The 18,606-nt window shown below is 44.8% G+C and overlaps 1 protein-coding gene across 10 annotated transcripts in view; it reads right to left on the reverse strand.

Moving 5' to 3' along the window:
* Positions 1-18,606, reverse strand: part of EPB41L4B (erythrocyte membrane protein band 4.1 like 4B) — a 145,934-nt gene that overhangs the window by 31,666 nt on the left and 95,662 nt on the right. For all 10 annotated transcript variants that reach the window (XR_016393610.1, XM_022579103.2, XM_022579102.2 and 7 more), the window contains 5 exons: positions 12,662-12,876; positions 10,444-10,562; positions 5,527-5,652; positions 4,635-4,702; positions 2,047-2,145 (listed from right to left, as the gene is read on the reverse strand). Coding sequence is in view for 9 of the 10 variants with exons in the window: in XM_022579103.2 (XP_022434811.1) it covers positions 2,047-2,145; positions 4,635-4,702; positions 5,527-5,652; positions 10,444-10,562; positions 12,662-12,876 (627 nt within the window). In the remaining variant the exon portion in view is untranslated. The remainder of the gene's footprint in view (positions 1-2,046; positions 2,146-4,634; positions 4,703-5,526; positions 5,653-10,443; positions 10,563-12,661; positions 12,877-18,606) is intronic.

The raw sequence follows: 18,606 nt of genomic DNA on the forward strand, positions 1-18,606 counted from the left end.
CAATTTTGCTATTTACTACTAATGGGAAAAATGCTGCCATTCTTTGATTTTCAAAGCAGAATACTTTGGGGTATCTTAAGAAATACACATGAAGTTAGAGGTTTGAAAATGGTTTCCTTAAAAGCGGCAATTTGGTGAGTTAGCTAAATTTTCTTTCCTTCCAGGTCATGTATTAGTCATTGCTTCCAAAGTGATTGCATATCCCGAATGGGTGATAATAACATTTTGAGTTCTGAAATGTGAAAGGTTAATCCTGCCAGCTTTATCCTCAGGGTAGCAGATTTTTCATGGTTTAATTTGTCCCCCAGAGATCATTAGGACTGCTAATTATTTGAATCTTACTCGTTTTGGCTTCCCTAGGAAATAGAGCTGCTATACTGTCAAGAAACTTCTATTAAGGCTAATGAGGTGGGATGGGTCTGCCCTGAAACTGCACTCCCCTTTCTTCTCCTTTGCACAAGGTGCAAGTGGCAGGCCTGAGCTGGCTGTTTGAGAACTGCATCTGGAGTTACACTCCTTGTCCTATACTCTGTACTCTCAGTATCTCCTAAACTTGACCTCTTCAGAGGCTTCAGGTCCATAAGAAAAAGGAAGGGGAACTAACTCATCTTTCAGCCAGGGCTAGGCTGAAAGCTAGGGCTTTACCCACATTATCTCATGTTTACCCTCACAAAATCCTTACCCATTTTACAGATGAAGGAGACGTTCAAAGAGTAATTTTCCCAAGAGCTTGTAACAGTAAACTAGAAGCCTTTCTAACTCCAGAGCCCCACGCTTTCCACTGCACCCAAAGATCCCCCTGCAGCTCTCTGACCAATTATACATCCAGGCACGATACCTGGGCCATAGCCAAGGTCAAGAAATTCTAACTACCATTGTGATTATGCTAATATACCACCACCCTTACTGTAGCATTTGCCTGTCTTCTTTGGATTATAATTATAATTTATTAGAGGGAAATCTGTCTCTCCCTCTAATAAATTGTGAGTCCTTGCATGGGAATTGTCAAAGTCACTTTGTTCTTCCCCCACAGTGCCTAGAATATCCCTGTGCACATGGTAGCCAAAACAACTTTTGTTAAGCTGAACAGAACTGGACAGGTCCTGGCGGTTCTGGGACACTTTGGAATATGGCTCCTTCTACAGGATAATGGCTCTTCCTACAGGACTATGGCTCCTTCTACAGGAATATGGCTCTTCCTACAGGAATATGACTCCTACAGGAATATGGCTCTTCCTACAGGAATATGGCTCCTCCTATAGCTCAGGGATCAGCTTTGGCTCTGTGGACAGAAAAAGCTACCGTTTCACTACGGCACCATGAAGGCAGTATCCATCCTTTGATATGGCTCCCCCTGATCCCCTTCTGCTACTTGTGCCCCTGAAGAAGCCTGTCTCCTTGAGTGTGGGCTGGATCTAGGGACTTGCTTCAAATGAACAGAATAGGGCAAAAGTGATGGGATGTCATTTCTGAGATTAGGTTATAGAAGACTGTGATGTCACCTTCTTAGTGCTCTCTCTGGCTCTTCTTGTGTGTTTTCTCCTATGGAGAAAGCAGCAGAGGTCCACATGACTAGGAACTAAGGGCAACCTCCAGCCAATAGTCAGCAATGAATGATGTCCTCAGTCCAGCAGCCCTCAAGGAACTGAATCCTGTCCCACACGGCATGAATGAGACTTCAGATGAGACTGTAGCCCTTGCCAACACCTTGAAGGCAGCCTTAAGAGACACTCTAACCCAGAAGACCCAGCTAAGCCATGCCTGGATTCCCAACCCACAGAAACTGTGAGGTAATAAATGTGGATTGTTTTAAGCCACTAAATCTTGGAGTAATTTGTTACACAGCAATCAATAATGAATACATATGCCAATCATGTCATGTTTTCAGGGAGAAAGATCCAGTCCCACTATGACTTAAATTGGAAACAGACTCTATTTTTGGGATAGCTCTTTGGGAATGGTGTAAAGGGCTAAGAAGCATTTACAACTGGACATTTAGCATCACCTTTGTTGTTATAACTGAAAAACCTGCAGCATAGAACTCACAAGCTGTATTGTCTCGTTAACTTCCGCACTCGGGGAGGCTTGATTTCCGGCTTTTCCGCAGCTGGTTGGGTAGTTTCCACACGTATAGGAATAGGACTTCTAGAGACACACCAGAAAAGCAGAACACCACCAATAAAAAGGTTTATGGTCTGATTTTGGCTATAGGGACTGCTTTCTCAGTTAATTTATACCTTAATAACATTGACAGTCAAGATATCCTTTTTTTTTCTCCTCTTTACTTATTACATATAATTATTTAAAAATACCACAGAAAAGCCAAAACCAAAAAAATCATAGGGAAGAAAATACAGCCAGCAGGAACTGAACATAATTGGGGTACCACATAAAATTTCCCTGCCCAAAACATCCACTCCCAATTTTAGGTTTTGGTTCATAACCAGGTTTTGCCAGTAAAATGAGTAAAGAGAAACCTGTGGATAACCCGTTTTTACTTCCAAGTAATCTGGCAGCTATGTTATTTTAAACACACCATGGAATATATTTTCTAAAAAGAGAGATAAATAATGATTAGAGTATTTCATGTGAAAATGCATAATCAGGAGACCTTTAAGACTTACTCGGAAACATTTTAATTCTATGTCTAGGTGAAAACGTTAAAAATTAAGTTTCATTTTTATATTTCCTCAAGAAAATATGCCAGATAACCAATGGGCTTACTCAAAACCAGTGATTTTAAGGTAAAGCTTTTACACATTTTTGTACGTGACTGATTTCACTTAAAACACCAGAAATTACCTTCGGGGACCAACAGGCATCAAAACAAATTGAGGTTCTCAGCAAGGGACCTCTAGCAAGTCAGTTAACACTTCTGGACCTCCATCTTCCCTTCTATTCAATGCCTAATATGGCGATAGGTAGGTGGCCAGTGCCCAGGAAATGTTTGTTAAAGAAACATGTGAATGAGCAAATACGAAATTGGAGTCAACATACTTTAGGTTCATGATTTCCTCAAGTTGGGACCCCAGAGTCAACGGAACATGGTCCCCGGAAGAACACATAGGGGAGCACATAACTTTGCTTGGGTGAAATGGTTGGTGTCTGGAAAGCTTCAAGGAGGGATTTACACTCAACCAGATGGAGGTAAGACTTCCAAGGTGGGAGACAGAGTGGAGCCCCGGAACTGCTGATGGGTAAGGCCCCATTGGAAGAGCAGGGGATTGTGACTAGCGGGGAAAGCAGGGGCCAGGGTTTGAGACACCTCAGGATGAGCTGTTTACCCTGAAGGCAAAGGCAGTCACTGAAGGTTTTAGGCAAGGGAGTGGCAAGGTCACACTTGCATTTTAGAAAGGCCCTTGGAGCAACAAAGGATGCTGGTGAGAGCAGGCCAGTCGGGAGCATCTTAGAAGACGGCAGTAGTGGTTATCCAGGATGAGAAATGGTGAGGCCCGGGGGTAGGCCGGGAAGAGGGTCCTGAAGAGGAGAGGATGGATGTGGGTGATAATATGAAAGTCAAACTGGCAGGACTTGGTGACTAATTAGATGAGGGCATGAGGTAGGTAACAGTCAAGGACTCCCAGGCCTCAGGTCTGGATCACAGGTAGGTAACGATGCCACTGACCAAGATAGGAAAACTGGTGAAGGGAGAGTAGGGTAGGGTGGGAAGAGATGAATTAAGGTTTTGAAAAGTCCAAGAGGCAGCTGGGTATGGGTCTCTGGAGGAAGACAAATTTATACCAAGAACATGGGCCAGGCATCATGAGATGACATAGAGAAATATTAGTCTTTATTGTTAGCATCAAGTATTCCCCAGGGTAGGGGTTCCTAGGTCACCTTGGGTGTTTTTGAAATTCTTATTCCTGGCCTCCCCTACCACAACCATGCCCCCTTCCCCCCTCCCCCACCAACAACACCCACCCCACCTTCCACCAAAGGATCTGAAGGGTCTGGAGTAGGACCTGAGTCTTTGGTTTTAACAAGATATGCTTGCAGTGCTCCTTGGACCCATTTTAGGAAACTCTATCCTAGGAAGACCCCCACCAATGTTAGCAGGCTGCCAAGGTGTCAGTGGGGCTGCCATGATCTACAGGTTGTTACTCACTTGGGCTGGGAGGGGAAGAGTGTCTGCTTTCTATGAGATCACGAAAGGAAGGTTTTCCTCTGGGTTTGGGTTGGTGGTAGCCTGGAGGCTTTAAAGAACATTTGTGGTTCTAGTACTTCAAGGAGCTCAGATAAGGAGCGTGTGAATGGACCACGGGAAGAGGGATGAACTGAACTGGGACAGGGAGCAGAAGCCAGGTCATAAAGGTCACCCTATGCTCTGTTAAGGAGTCCGGACTCCACCGTGACTTTAAGCAGGGGAATGACAAGGTCAGATCTACATGCCTGAGAAGCATCTCAAAAGTGACTTCTTTTTTGGTACATCAGGTAGAAATATTAAAACAGAATAAGTGGCATTTTTGAGGCATAAAGGAAGTTGTTTATGACAGTCCTTTTCTCTTGCTTCAGGCTCACATTCTCTCAGTTTTCTTTTTCCTCTTTATTTTATCAGCAAATGCCCTCGTGAGTAATGTTTTGAGGATAATGCTGAAGGTACTATTGTTTCCCCATTCAAACAAGAAGCAACAGACCTTACGTTAGCGTCCTGAAGACTGGATTTCTTACTGATATTTACAAACGTTGATTCCTCTTTTCCAACCTGTTAAAGAAAACAGGCAGGCTCGTCAAAACTGGACATCTTGGCATACAAAAATGTTTCCAAGTCTCCTACATTCAAAGGATTACAGAAATGTGAAGGTGTATCAAAGAGGTAGAACATCAAGTACTCAGTCAGTAACAAAATTTTCCGGTGTTTATTTAACAAAAAATGTTTTCTTGAGTCATTCCCCATCGCAGGGATTAACACGTAATCATTCAAATAAAATCAATGCTTGCATTCACACTCATATTGAGCACCTGCTACGTGCCAGCTCACGATGGAATGAGAAGAGGATGGTGTGAGGAAAGCCAAACCCACAGTTTAATCCCCCACTTCACATTTTAGATCAGGAATAATAAGCAGCTCTATGCTCACATAGCACTTACAGCTTACAAAAGAGTTTAGAAGCTGTCCTTTCACATCAGTGTACCGAGCCTGGGAGGAATTATGTCATAGGATTTTGATAGAAGCCTTGTCCTCTTCCCTCTGGCAAGTCCCATAAAGAATGGTGGGGAAGAAAAGGACACCCACTCAGCCAGCCAGGCCAGCTGAACACACACTGGAGGTCAACAGGAGATGCAGCAGCCTGTGGTCCTCAGACCCACCACAGCGTACAGAGCTGGCCCTTTCACTTACCCAGTTATAGCTATACCAGTTAATAACTCTTTATATTAAAAGCTCTGTGCACATAACAGGTGTGGTTCCTATCTCCTGGCTGCACCCTGACTGACACAGCATCTCAGTCCTAGGATGCCTCTTTCTTCTACGTGGCACAGAGGAAATCCCGCAACGTGAAATCAAAGGCCTGCATGCATGGCACGCACCTGGGCGCTCGCTCGGGAAGCATTCTCCAGCTGGGCTTTTAAAATGTTACACTTAACGTGATCAGCCACGGGGGAAGGCAAAAGCGGGGTCTGAAGAGTCTTCTCAGAAACCTTTTTTTCTTCAGCCTGAGATGAACCAAAATACACGCAACAGACTGTAAACAAAGAACTAAGAAAACACATACATTAATCTTTCCCATCAATCATCACTGCAGATAACCCAAAGACATAAACATATAGAAAAGTGTGTCACTAACTCCTTATGTTTGTACCAGTGCTTTTACTATTTGCAAAGGATTCACAAGCACATCCTCTCAATCCTCTCATTCTCACGTGAAGCAGGGAGAGGTTGTATTAGGAAGCCCATGAGTCAGAAGATGGGGAAGGTCCAAAGAGAAGAGACTCTTCCAGTATTCATGCAGGTAAAGCCAGGATTCAAGCTCCGAGTTTCCTACACCCAGCTGCAGTGCTATTTCCCCCATAACTGCTACTTCTTACATATAAAGACCCAATTCTGTGACTTGTTGGGTTAAGGGAAAGAGTACAAAATACTAATTGGTATTTTTACAATAATCTTGCTGAAAATTGTGATTCTCAATGAGAAATTTGTATCTATGTTGCCTCATTTTAATACGGCACATTAGCCACAATGTACCAGGGCAAGAACAAAATGTTCTAAAGGCCTCCAATTCTGCAAGTTCCCAAATTAATCTAATTCACTAATTCAAAAGTCCTATTGAGCACCTTGATACACATAGTAGGGGTTTTATGAAAGCTCCAGAGGAAGCATAGGGCAACTGGCTGGTTGACATCACTGAATAAAGAAAAGAGGGCCGAGAATGCAGTTTCCCAGCAGGACCTCCAAACATATGGAGGGAATGTGGTAGAACAAGCTGAACCCAGCAATTTCACAAAACAGTAAAATAAGCAGAGACAGAAGACCTGGATTTGAATCTCAGCTCTTGCCCTTACTAGCACCATAAACAAGATGATGATGATGGTGGTGGTGATGGAGATGAAGGACAAGGAGGGTAAGGGGCGGGGGGGGGGGGGCGGATTTCATATGCACATCTCATTGAATCCTCTCATTTAACCATCCCATTTGAAGGTAGATACTATCACCATCCCCATTTTATAGATGAGAAAAACAAAGCAGAGAGATGGCAAGTCACTTGCCCAAGATCACACAGGAAGTACACAGAAGAGCCAAGGTTCACACCCAGACTGGGTGACTCCAAAGCTAGAGCCCCTGACCACCAGCCACAATGGCTCCCTTTAACCTCTCTGAGGCTGTTTCTTTCTTCATAAGATTATCATGACAATCACATGGGAAAAAAGGATATGAATGGCACTTTCACGTTAGATTCTTTGGTTAGAAAAAAATATATAACTACAAAGACAGCATCGGATATGAGGACACTAATGACCCTAAGCCATCAAGCTGAGTATAAAGACAACAGACTGTTTTGAATGGAGTCAGGATCCTAAGAGACTTAGCATTCTCTAAAACAAAACAAAACAGTAACTTATTTATTATTTACAGTATAGTTTTAGTATAATTTATCTTGTACATGTACATCCTGTTACATTAAGATAACTGTTGAAAAGATATATAAAAGATAATACTAGCATGGGTGTTTTCACTGATGTATGATGAGTTAATTTTTTAATTAGATCTAATTTATTGGAATGATATGCCGGAATACAAGAATTGAACTGGTTCTAAAGCCCATTTGAGATTTTTGACAATTGCTTAAGGGGATACAGTTATACTGACAGTAATGACCGAAGACCTACTTTAAAAAAAAAAAATTGAATGCTGCTAAAATAAGAGTGAGAATTTAGCATTGATTTTCCCCTTGAATTTATTAATTCTAAACTGCTTTTTGGATATAAAATTCAAGCTGGCTTGTTCTGAAAAGAAGGAGCTACCTTTCAGCTCTATAACTTGACTCAGGTGAAGACCAATATAAATTTTGGAAAATTTGAGTGTTATTACATGAATATGTTTGCATAAAAGGCATCTCTATGAGGGATAAACATGTGGATTACAACAAGACCATAATTACAGCCTGGAGGATGGCACCAAGAATGCTGTGCTTTCTCTCTTTTGCATGGCCATATTTTACATTCAATTTGAATTGAGGAAAGAGGCTTTATCATTCAATATGGAAATACAGATTTCAAAACATACAAATGAATGATAATTGGGCTTTGATACTATTATAATTGGAAATGGTCTTCTGTTTGAGGATGTCATTTGGGGATAAAGAAATGATCAGATGCAGTTTTCACTTGTTGATACAAACTGTTTACACATTTGAAATCTGATGAGATTTAAATTCCTGTGATAATTTTGGGTATGCTTTTGGAATTGGGCAACCAAATGTCTTCTCACCATTAACATATCCAAACCTTAGAAGAATCAGAGGATTCTTCAGACCGCAAAAAACCTTAAAATCCATCAAAACCATTGGTTCCCAATTGTGGTATCATGATAAGTTGTGAGGATTGTTTTATTAATGATAAAGAATCATAGTATGGGGCTTCCCTGGTGGCGCAGTGGTTGAGAGTCCGCCTGCTGATGCAGGGGACACGGGTTCGTGCCCCGGTCCGGGAAGATCCCACATGCCGCGGAGCGGCTGGGCCCATGAGCCATGGCTGCTGAACCTGCGCGTCCGAAGCCTGTGCTCCGCAACGGGAGAGGCCACGACAGTGAGAGGCCCGCATACCACAAAAAAAAAAAAAAAAAAAAAAAAAAAAGAATCATAGTATGAAGTAATATACTTTGCTTACACATTAGGACAAAGTCAAGGTTATCTGACTTCACTCTAGCCTACTTGCTCACTGATGCATTTCTTCAAGTGGAGGAGAAAAGAGGGGTATTGTTGCTTGAGCGTCAGGGAAATGCTCAGTAACTCACAGCTGTCTCAGCTACATCTTAATCCAGAGCAGGCCATTATTGGTGATGTCCCACCAATATTCGTGCAACTACTAATTACCTAGAGTGTGTGAGTTCTCTGCTAGCGTATGCTATACTTCCCTGCAAAATATTTTTGGATTTTGCCAAACTCCAGGTAAGTCCCTGTTAAAACAATTTATTGTGTGGACTGCAGAAGAAAAGTTGACAGTCAGGATACTAAGAGAGAGAAGACAAATCCAGGGGCACACAATCCATCAGGCTGACTCCCAACACCTAGCAGAGGCCTGCTCAATAAAGATTTGTTGACTGAAAGAATATAAGTGCCATCCTGCAGGAGGAATTTTTTTCCAGCTGGCTATCAGGGAGGGTAGTATCAAAGAAAAAGTGGGTGAACAGGGTGTCTTGAAGTTGGGGCCCTTTAGTGATCAGAGAGACTTTAGGCTGCTCTGCTGGGGTGTGGGATTGCAAGGGAGTGGAGGGTCTTCTGAGAAATGCTGGAAGTGTAGTGCAGGCTAGAGGGATGTCTGGGGTGGAGGAACAGCCCCGATAGGAGGTATAACCTTCCCACGTTCACCAGTGAATGTAAGGAGGGGGAGCTTTCCAGGCCAGATCTTCCAAATTCCTCCTATTCCTTATTATAAAGGGGCAAAGCTAAGCATTAGAGTGGAAAGAAATGACCCATGAATAAAGAATACTATTCCTATGGGGATTTTAAAAATTAAAAAATGTGTGCAACAGTGGATCTCAACCAGGGGCAATTCTGCCCTTCAGGGGACATTTGGCAATGTCTGGAGACAATTTTAGTTGTCACATCTGGATGGGGGTTCTAATAGCATCGAGTGGGGAGAGGCCAGGGGTGCTGTAAAACATCCTAGAATGCACAGGTAAGCCCCCCACACAACATTATCAGGCCAATATGCCACTTGGGCCTATGCTGAGAAATCCTGTTGTAGAAAATGAAGAAGCATGTTGGAGTGCAAAGGGCACTGGACCAGGAGTCGGGAGCCCAAGGTTTCACCACTGCTCTGTGACCTTGGGCAAGCCATTGCCTTTCCTCTGGTCTCAGATGTTGAAAAGGCTGAACTAAATGACAGATTGAATTCAGCACCAGCTTTCTACAGTTCTAAGATAAAACTTGGCTTTTATAAGGCTACCCATTTGGATATAAGAACAGGTCTAGCCAAAAGAGAGCTTGGCTTCTGCCCTGTCCCTTCCTCCGCCCACCCTCCCTACTTTCATCCCTCCCTTCCTTCCATTAGCAAACAGTTACTGAACATCTACGATGTGCCAGGTACTGTCTGAGTGAGATAGAGGGTGCTATGGACTGAACTGTGTTCTCTCCAAATTTATATGCCAAAACCCTAACCACCATTGTGATGGTATTTGACATGGGGCCTTTGAGAAGTAATTAGATTTAGATGAAGTCATGAGGGTGGGGCCCTCATGATGGGATTAGTGGCTTTCTACGAAGAGGAAGAAAGAAAGATCCCTCTCTTCTGGCAAGTGAAAACACAGTGAGAAGGCAACCAGCTCCAAGACAGGAGGAGAGCTCTCACCAGGGAACCAAGTCATCTGGCACCTTGATCTTAGACTTCCCAGCCTCCAGATCAGTGAGAAATAAATATCTGTTGTTTCAGCCACCGGGTCTATGGTAATTTGCTATAGTAGCCAATGCAGACTAATACAGAGGGGTAAAAACGGAAAGAGGTAAATGTGGATGCTTCTCTCATGGAACTTTCAGTTAGAAGGATGGAGAGACCACTAACAGATCCAGCCTGTTGGGCCTCAGCACTGGGGGCAGCCCCTAGTGCTGTAATCCACCCAAAAAGAATGTAAGTGAATTTCTGCTCCTAAGAGACATGCCGAGCAGAAAAAGATTGAGTAGAAATCCCTCCAAGACAAAGGCACGTAGTTTAGGAGGCAGGCAGGGTAATAATGAGAGGTTTGAGTGAACCCCAGGTCCATGCTCATTGCCCAGCTCCAGTCCTTGGCACCTTATTTATGTTGATGTGCAGAGCAGGCCAGGGTCCAGCAGCCTTCACAGTTTCCAGCTCCAGCTTCTTTAGATGGGCAGCGGTTTCGCTGAACAGGGCAGGTGCTCCTGGACTCAGTTCTGCAAGTGAATAAGGAAAGGTTGAAAGGGCAGAGAGATATAGGTGATAAAAGATGCTTGCCAGAGCCCGACTCCCACTGCCTTTCTGTCTGGCTTCTCCTCTGGCAGCTTGAATCTCTCGGGAATGCACTAGCAGATGGGATGTGAGAACATTTAAGGTCGAGGTGTCAAGGCCTAACTCTCCCAAATATGAGCAGTGGCCCTGAGCAGGTTACTTTACCTCTCTGAGCCTCTCAGCCATTTTCAAATGAAAATAAAATTACTTACCTTGCAGGGCTGCTGTGAATATTAAGTGAGGTAATTCATGTGCCAATGCTTTACTAATGGAAAAGCACTATGCAAATGGGAAAGGTTAGTGTTCAGGCTAACAGACAGATGAATGTGCCCTTAAACACCATGTTATGCTTCTAAAATCAAATTCACTGGTTTTGATTTCTGAAAGTTGGATCAGTTCACCACCACTCCTCCCACTAGCTTGTTTTTATCCATTAATACATTAAATATTCAATATTCATTACATATTAAAGTTTGTGCCAAGTACTCATAGCAATTGGGATCTGGGAAGCTAGAAAAAAGAGATGAATGAGATACAATTCTAGCCCAGTGGGGGAGACAGATGCCTGTGCAGATACCCCCAATAAGAGCGACCAAAGATTTATTTAATTATATAGAGTAAGAGGGAGGGCACTCCAAAGCCAGGAATTGGGGAGGGGTGTAAGAGAAAGTTTCACTGACAACCTTTGAGCTGGTTCCTGAAGGATGTGTAGGAGTTCATTAGGGTGGAGAAAAGCATTCCAGGCAGAGGGAACAGCAGGTGCAAATGACAGAGCTGGGACGTGGCACAGTGTTTCCTGAGAGGAGAGGAGTTCCACGTAGCTAGAGTGCAGTGAGGAGTGTGGGGGAAGGCTGGAGACCTTGGCAGGGGCCAGGCTGTGAAGGTCTGTGTGTGGCCGTGCTCAGAAGTGTTGGCTTTATCCCAGGACAGTGAAGTACCATGGAAAGGTCTTAAGGCATTTGGTCAGAGCTATTTGGTGAGTGCTCTGGCTTCAGCAGCTACAATTTGGAGACTCACTGGAGGAGGTGCCCGTAGAGGCCTGTCACAGCTGCCCAGATGCAAAAGGAAGAGGCCTGGCCCAGGGCCAGGGCAGTATGGAGAGTGATGAGGGACTGGTTTTTCAACACCAAGTGGATGGTGGGCTCCCATTGCTATGGCTCCGCCAACCCAGAACTGCTACCTGTGATCTACAGGTAAAGGCTCAATGGCTCATCCTCTTCACCAGCCCACAGACTTATGAAATATCAGACCTGGAAGACTCCTTGGTCATCTTCTCAATACCCTCCACCACATTCCATAGACGAGAAAACCAAGGATCCAAGTGGGGACTTGGCTCAACAGTGAGAACTAGAATCGAAGCCTCTTGACTCTTGCCTCTACCTTGGCACTTTTTCAAACCATACGTGATAAAGAACAAGTTCTTCCCCCACCTCCTATCACAGACCAATTCTTTGGTAAAATATAATAAAAGTGATTTTCTAGAAAAAGAAAAGAACAGTCATACAAAATCCAAGCCCACATTTTTAATTAGTTTTAACAGATATGAAATTGCCCTGTCAAGTTGCTAGAAACGTTTCTAATTTGCTTACTCTCCATTTCTGTAATTTCTCTAGCTGGGACCTTTAACAGTATGCACTAGATCTACTTGACACCTTGCTCTCAGAAAAGTGGGATGCCAGAAATGGGACAGAATGGGCTTTCTTGTGGTTGGGAATGAGAGATTCCAGCCACCTCACTCCCGTGTGTCCCTGTTCCATTGCCTGAGCCAGTGCTGGATATGGCAGAAGCAGAGAACCGGCATGAAATGAGGTGGAGAGACATTTGCTCTCTTGTAACAAAATCAGTTTGCTGGTAAATCATAATTTTTAAGTGGCCCCTGCCTAATGCACAAGGCTCTTGTCAGCTCTTGCCCAGACCTGGTAACCCAGCACAGACATTACTACTGTTCCGAGCTGCACTGCAAGGGGCTGTCTTGAGCATCTAGGAAAGCCGCACACACCCTGCAGCATCACTCCCCCACCCTGCCCCCTACACTCCTACTCACTTGTAAGCGATTTACTGCTGGAGTTTGGGGACCTCAAAGGCCCCTCCTTGTTCTCCAGGGTCAGCGAGAGGCCATAGTTAGTGTGGTGCTGGTGCTGGTGGTGGTGATGGTGGTGCCTTCCCGAAGCTTTGGTGGCAAACGGTGTGCCCCCATTCTCCTCGAGGCCAAAAGGCAGCCGGTCCGAGCTGCTGAGCCCTGGGGAAGGGAGCGGGTAGCTGCAGAGGGTGTAAAAGTCAGGATTTAGAAAAGCAGAGAGTCTTGATATTCCTGTCCGTACTTTAAAAGATGTTCTCCAAGCATTGAAAACCAAGAGAAATAGGTTCAACAAACAGATCCACAGGGTTATTGTAGAACAGGACACAAAGGCAACACTGCACTCAAAGGAAAAGCAGAAAGTGGAGATTTGTATATATCAGAGATGTTAACCCTTAAAAAATCCTTAAGTTTCAAATGAAATAATTTCTATTTTAAAAAAGACATCATGGGACTTCCCTGGTGGCGCAGTGGTGGAGAATCCGCCTGCCAATGCAGGGGACACGGGTTCGAGCCCTGGTCAAGGAAGATCCCACATGCCGCGGAGCAACTAAGCCCGTGAGCCACAATGACTGAGCCTGCGCTCTAGAGCCTGCAAGCCACAACTACTGAGCCCACGTGCCACAACTGCTGAAGCCCGCACGCCTAGAGCCCATGCTCCGCAGCAAGAGAAGCCACCGCAATGAGAAGCCCACGCACTGCAACAAAGAGTAGCCCCCACTCGCCGCAACTAGAGAAAGCTCGTGTGCAGCAATGAAGACCCAACGCAGCCAAAAAAAAAAAAAAAAAGACATCGTCTAAGTGGGAGGAGGAAGTCAAAGGCAATCATCAAATTAAAAAATAATTTGTTAAACATCCTACGACAAGATCATGATAGAAACTGGAAGTCTTGAAGGCACTTTCTCCTCCTCTCCATCACCCCCACCAGGCAGAAAGCACCTATTAATGGTACTGCTACGGCATCTTCTAATTCCAACTGCTCCTCCTGTTATTACTGCCCTAAGGCTCTTGGAACAGATTCCCAAAGCTCTCCCAGCCTCTACTCCTCCTTCAGCCCATCCTCCACAGAGCACTAGCCAGAGAGCTGTTCTGATTACATTCTAGAGTGTGGCACTCCTCACTCCAGGAGCTGGAATACCTCTCTGTTACTAGTGATTCCTAACCATTTTAAGATAGAGGACCCTTTGGAAATTAGAAAACTACGGAACTTCTCTGCAGAAAAAGGCACCAAGATGCAACATTTCACACTCAGTTTCAGCCCTCTGTAGATGCTCCGTGGAAAAAATCCAAATTCCTTTACTCACGGCCCCCCTGTGATCTTCTCCCATTATCTTTCCAGCTCATCTCCTGCTATGTTCTTCTCTACACCCTAGTCCTTCCCATTCTTGTGCCTTTCACCTCTTTCTGTCCCCTGGAGTCCTTCCTCATTCCTAAACCCAGCTAAAACACCCCTTCCTCCAGGAAGACTTCCAGCCTTTAAGACCCAGATCAAAAGTCTCCTCCTCACACCCCTAAGCAGAGCTAACCCCTCTTTCTGCTCATTCCCATAGACCAGATTTCTACTGCCCACTCCTTCACTCTGTCTTCAAGGAGCTCACACCTCAGCGTAGGAAATTCTGTCATTCAATCAGTTACAATCACCCTAGAACAAGCCGCTAAGTGAGCATAGAGGTAAAGGCAACTAGTTTTTCTGGGGCTGGTGAAGGTGTTGGGAAAGGAATCATAAGGGCGGGATCAACTGGGAGAGACAGTCAAATTTTGGTAGACATTCTTGAAACAGAATCCTTCTTCTTACAGGAAACCACACTTCTTGTGTTTGTATGAGGTTGATATTTCCCCTCAGGGTGGGCCAATCAGACTTTTCCCTCCTTCCAGGTAGAGTGACTTTTTCTGGGATATGATCCAATCAGGGACAGAGTTTCCTACAGGTTTAACATATGGAAACGGAGAGAAAGTGTCTCTTCCTTTTTAAGAGTCAAACAGGGCCTCATTGTGACTTTTGTGGGTCCTAAGCACTTTGGCCTTCACCTCTTCTCCATAAAAAATTTAAAATTACATTTTATGACTGCATTTGTATAAAAATGAATATATTATCAGATATTAAACCATTTTCCTCAACTAAAAGTTCATTTTTTTTTCTTCTGACTTCAAAGAAATGAAACCATTTTTGTGGGCCCCTAAAAGTATTGTGAGCCCAAGGCACTGCATCTACTGTGACACACAGGTAAGTCAGATCTGGCTATGAGGATGATATAAGTTGAGGCGACTTTATGATCATATTCCCTGGACACAAAGGAGTATCTGTGGGAAGTGGCCAATGTACAAAGGAAGACAAGACGAGCAGAGGGTAAAGCTAGATGGAAAGAAAGAAAACACCCCAATGGTATCATCTGAACCCCTGGTTCCAGCCCTGCCTGAGGCTGGTTCTACCACTGACCTTTTCAATTACAAGGTCCAATAAATTCTATTTATTTATTTTTGTTTGATGTGGTTGATTTTCTCTCATTTATAACTCACATGCTCTAAAGCAGTGAAGGTGTGTTACCTTGTTACTGCTTTTTGTTTATTTGTTTTGTGGAATGTCTTTCAAGTGAAAAGGTAGAGATGGCTATTACAGGCCTAAGGAACAGTCTGAGCAAAGGAATGATGGTTGAAAGCGCAGGATGGCTGGAGCGGAAGTGAGGAGTGGAAAGGGTTTAAGCAAAGGCGAGACATGACTGGAGTTCCATTTTAGAAAGTTCGTGTTGAGGGCTGCGTGGAGGACAGACACCCCAGTCTCTTCATTAGGAGACTGTGACGGGGTGGGGCTAGACAAACTCACTGGATGGAAGAGCAGCCCTCTGAGCTGTTTCTGAAGCAGGGCAGGCAGGGCTTGCAGGCCTTGCATGTGGGCGCTGGGGGAAGGAGGTACAGGAGGCCTCTGCTGCAGATGCAGGATGCTTTCCGGAAGAAACAGCACCATTGTCCCCACGTTGTCCCGTGAGCTGGGTCTTTGGTCCACCCTGGCTGCCTTCTGGAGACTTGGCTCAGGACAGTCTCACATCGTGTGTGTGTGTGTGTGTGTGTGTGTGTGTGTGTGTGTGTTTGCAGTGCACGTGCGTAAGAATGTGGAAGAAGGCGTGACTTTGGCTTCTGGGTTCAGAGTCCGGCTTCACCTCTCCAACCTGAAACATAACCAAGGGTATCCACCCCCCTCATGGAGGCAGTAATGGCGGCAGCAAAACGTGCGCCAAGTTGTCATCGAGACGCCTGGCTTCTTGTCTTAGTTCTGCCCACCTTTGTGCAGGAACCTCAGACAGCTGCTCTGGGCCTCAGTTTCCTCCTCTGTGATGTGACAGGGTCAGGTGATTTCCGGTGCACTTCCAGGTCTGAGAATCAGCCTTTCCCCCACCTATTTATCCAGTACTTGCTCTATCCCAGGCACTGGGCTAGCTATTTTACATTAAATATCCTATTGTATACATGTAGAGACTTTGACTAGCACATAATTGGTGCTCCATAAATATATGATGAAAGGAAGGAAGGGAAGGCGGGAGGGCGAAAAGGAAAGAAGCAGCGAGAGAGGGAGGAAGGATGAATGGAAGCTGTGGAGCTGGGATGTGACGACAAAGGTGTGAACTGCAAATCCCATGGGCATTATTTTCCTGTGTCTCAAATATGTTGAAAATAATATCTGTCCTAAGGAGGCACAGAGACTGGGAGCTCAGAACAGAGAAAATTCCCTACAGCCTGGGACACTTTACACCTCAAGGCTCATCTTCCACCCTGCCCTCCTTCCACACTGCAGCCAGCCTATTAAAGGTCTGAATGGGGACTATAATGGTCTAGGCAGCAGAGACAAACCAGAGAAACACTGAAAGGAAGAGAGCGACAGGATGGGGGGTATTGGCAGGATTTGAGAAGGGGAGAACACAGAGACATGGAGGGGTCAGAAATTTTTTAGCCTGGAGGACCAGGCAAATGGCATGCCATTAATTGAAAAAAGGATGCTGGGAGTGAAGGCTGCTTGGAGGAGGGAAAACCATGATTGAGCTTCAAACGGGTTTCACTGAATGTGAGAGTGAACACCCAAGGAACAAGATGTCCTGTAGTAGAGATCTGGGGTACATTCAGGGCTGCACGTAGTGGTGCAAAGTTCTGAGCAAGAATTTCTGAGGACTGGTAAATAGACATCATCTCCCATGCCGTCTCCAACTGGTGCTCACTCTCTGCTTGGAATGTAAGGCGAAAACGGATGCTGAGGTTGTGCCAGCTCAGGGGGAAAGAGTGCTGTGATTGATGAGTGATGTCTGCCGCAGACCTGGAATGAAGCTGTAGTCTCACGTACCTTCTTGTCTTTCCAAGTTAAAAGTGTGTGTGTGTGTGCGTGCGTGTTTCCTTTCCAGGAAACCCGGAGTGAAAAGTTAAACAGGGAAATAAATATATGTGCAGAGAGTGATAAATTGTATTTAATAACTGTGATTTTCACTTTACCATGACTTTTGGGGAAGACTGAGAAAGAGACAAATGGGAAGAGAAATAGAGGGTCTCAGAGAAGGTCAAGCCCACCCAGAGGGTCTGGCAGCACTCAGCAGCCCGCAAGCCTCGGGGCCCAGAGGCTAAGGTTTAGGAGATGAGGCCAGCTCTGTGCTCACCATCAATAGAGGCTGAGATTCACCAGGCTTCTGGCATTCTGGAAAGGAGGTCACAAGTCCTGGTTTTCAGAGGGTGATGGACGAGGGGTATGTACACATGAGCTCCTGCTTCCATGAGGTGGCAGTTGAAAGGATCCGGTGTGGAAGAAGGGGGCTGCTATGTGCTTAGCACGTGCTAGGCGCTTTAATGGTTTTCTTTTACAGTTACCCTGCAAGGAAGCTGCTGCCACCTCCTTTTACAGTGGGACTTAGTGAAGGTGAGTAACGTGCCCTGTTAGTAGATGTGAAGTGAGAAGTTGAACCAGACCTAGTTTCTTCTCCTCCCTTCTCTTGGGGGAAGCCCCTACTCCCATTCTACTTCCAACTCTAGAAAAGTTAGTGTTCCTACTGGGGGGGGACTGTGTCATATGGGATGTCCTTGACTGCATTAGGGGTGGACACGGCTCTGCAGATGCATGGTTGGGGGACTTTTACAGCCCTGCCTAATCCCACCAGAGCCTCTCCCCTCCCTGACTCTGGGGTCCCAGCAGGCCAGGCACGTGGTACTCAATCAAAATGCGTTGCATACTGAAAAATGGGATAATTATTGAGGTTTATAATATTATAACATTATAATAATTATAATATTATTATACCATTGTTATATTAATTATTATATTATAATAGTTACAGTATTTAGTATAATAACAGTATGATTATTCAGAATAATCCTCCAGAATCCATCGCCAGAACTATGACCTGCGCAGGGCAGGGATGGGGGAGGGTCCTGAGCTGGAACACAGAACTTACACGGCTTTCTCTTAAAACTAATGCTGGGAGTTATCAGGGTGCTCTGAGGAACCAATCATACACTCTATAGTTCAGCCAAGTTCTGGGTGACGTGGGCTTCTGTGGGCAGACGTGGGCTTCTGTGGGCAGCCCTGGGGATCTAATCTTGGATTAAAAAAAAAAAATCATAGAATTGTAGAAACAGGGCCACTCAGATATCATCCAGTTAGGTGGTTTTAAATTCCGGATGAATATGAAAAGCACCAGAGGAAACCCTCTACACTGCTGGTGGGAATGTAAAATGGCACAACTGCTTTGGAAATCGGCCTGGCAGTTTCTCAGAAAGGTTAAGCATAGAGTTACCATACGACCCAGAAATTCCATTCCCAGGTATATACCCAAGAGAAATAAAAACATGTCCATACAAAGACTTACACATGAATATTCACAGCAGCATTATTCACAAGAGCCAAAAGGTAGAAACAACCCAAATGTCCACCAACTGATGAA

This window comes from Delphinapterus leucas, chromosome 6 (genome assembly GCF_059928025.1).
Source record: "Delphinapterus leucas isolate spDelLeu-1000000601 "Yukka" chromosome 6, BTC_Dleu_Yukka2, whole genome shotgun sequence".
Taxonomy (NCBI): domain Eukaryota; kingdom Metazoa; phylum Chordata; class Mammalia; order Artiodactyla; family Monodontidae; genus Delphinapterus; species Delphinapterus leucas.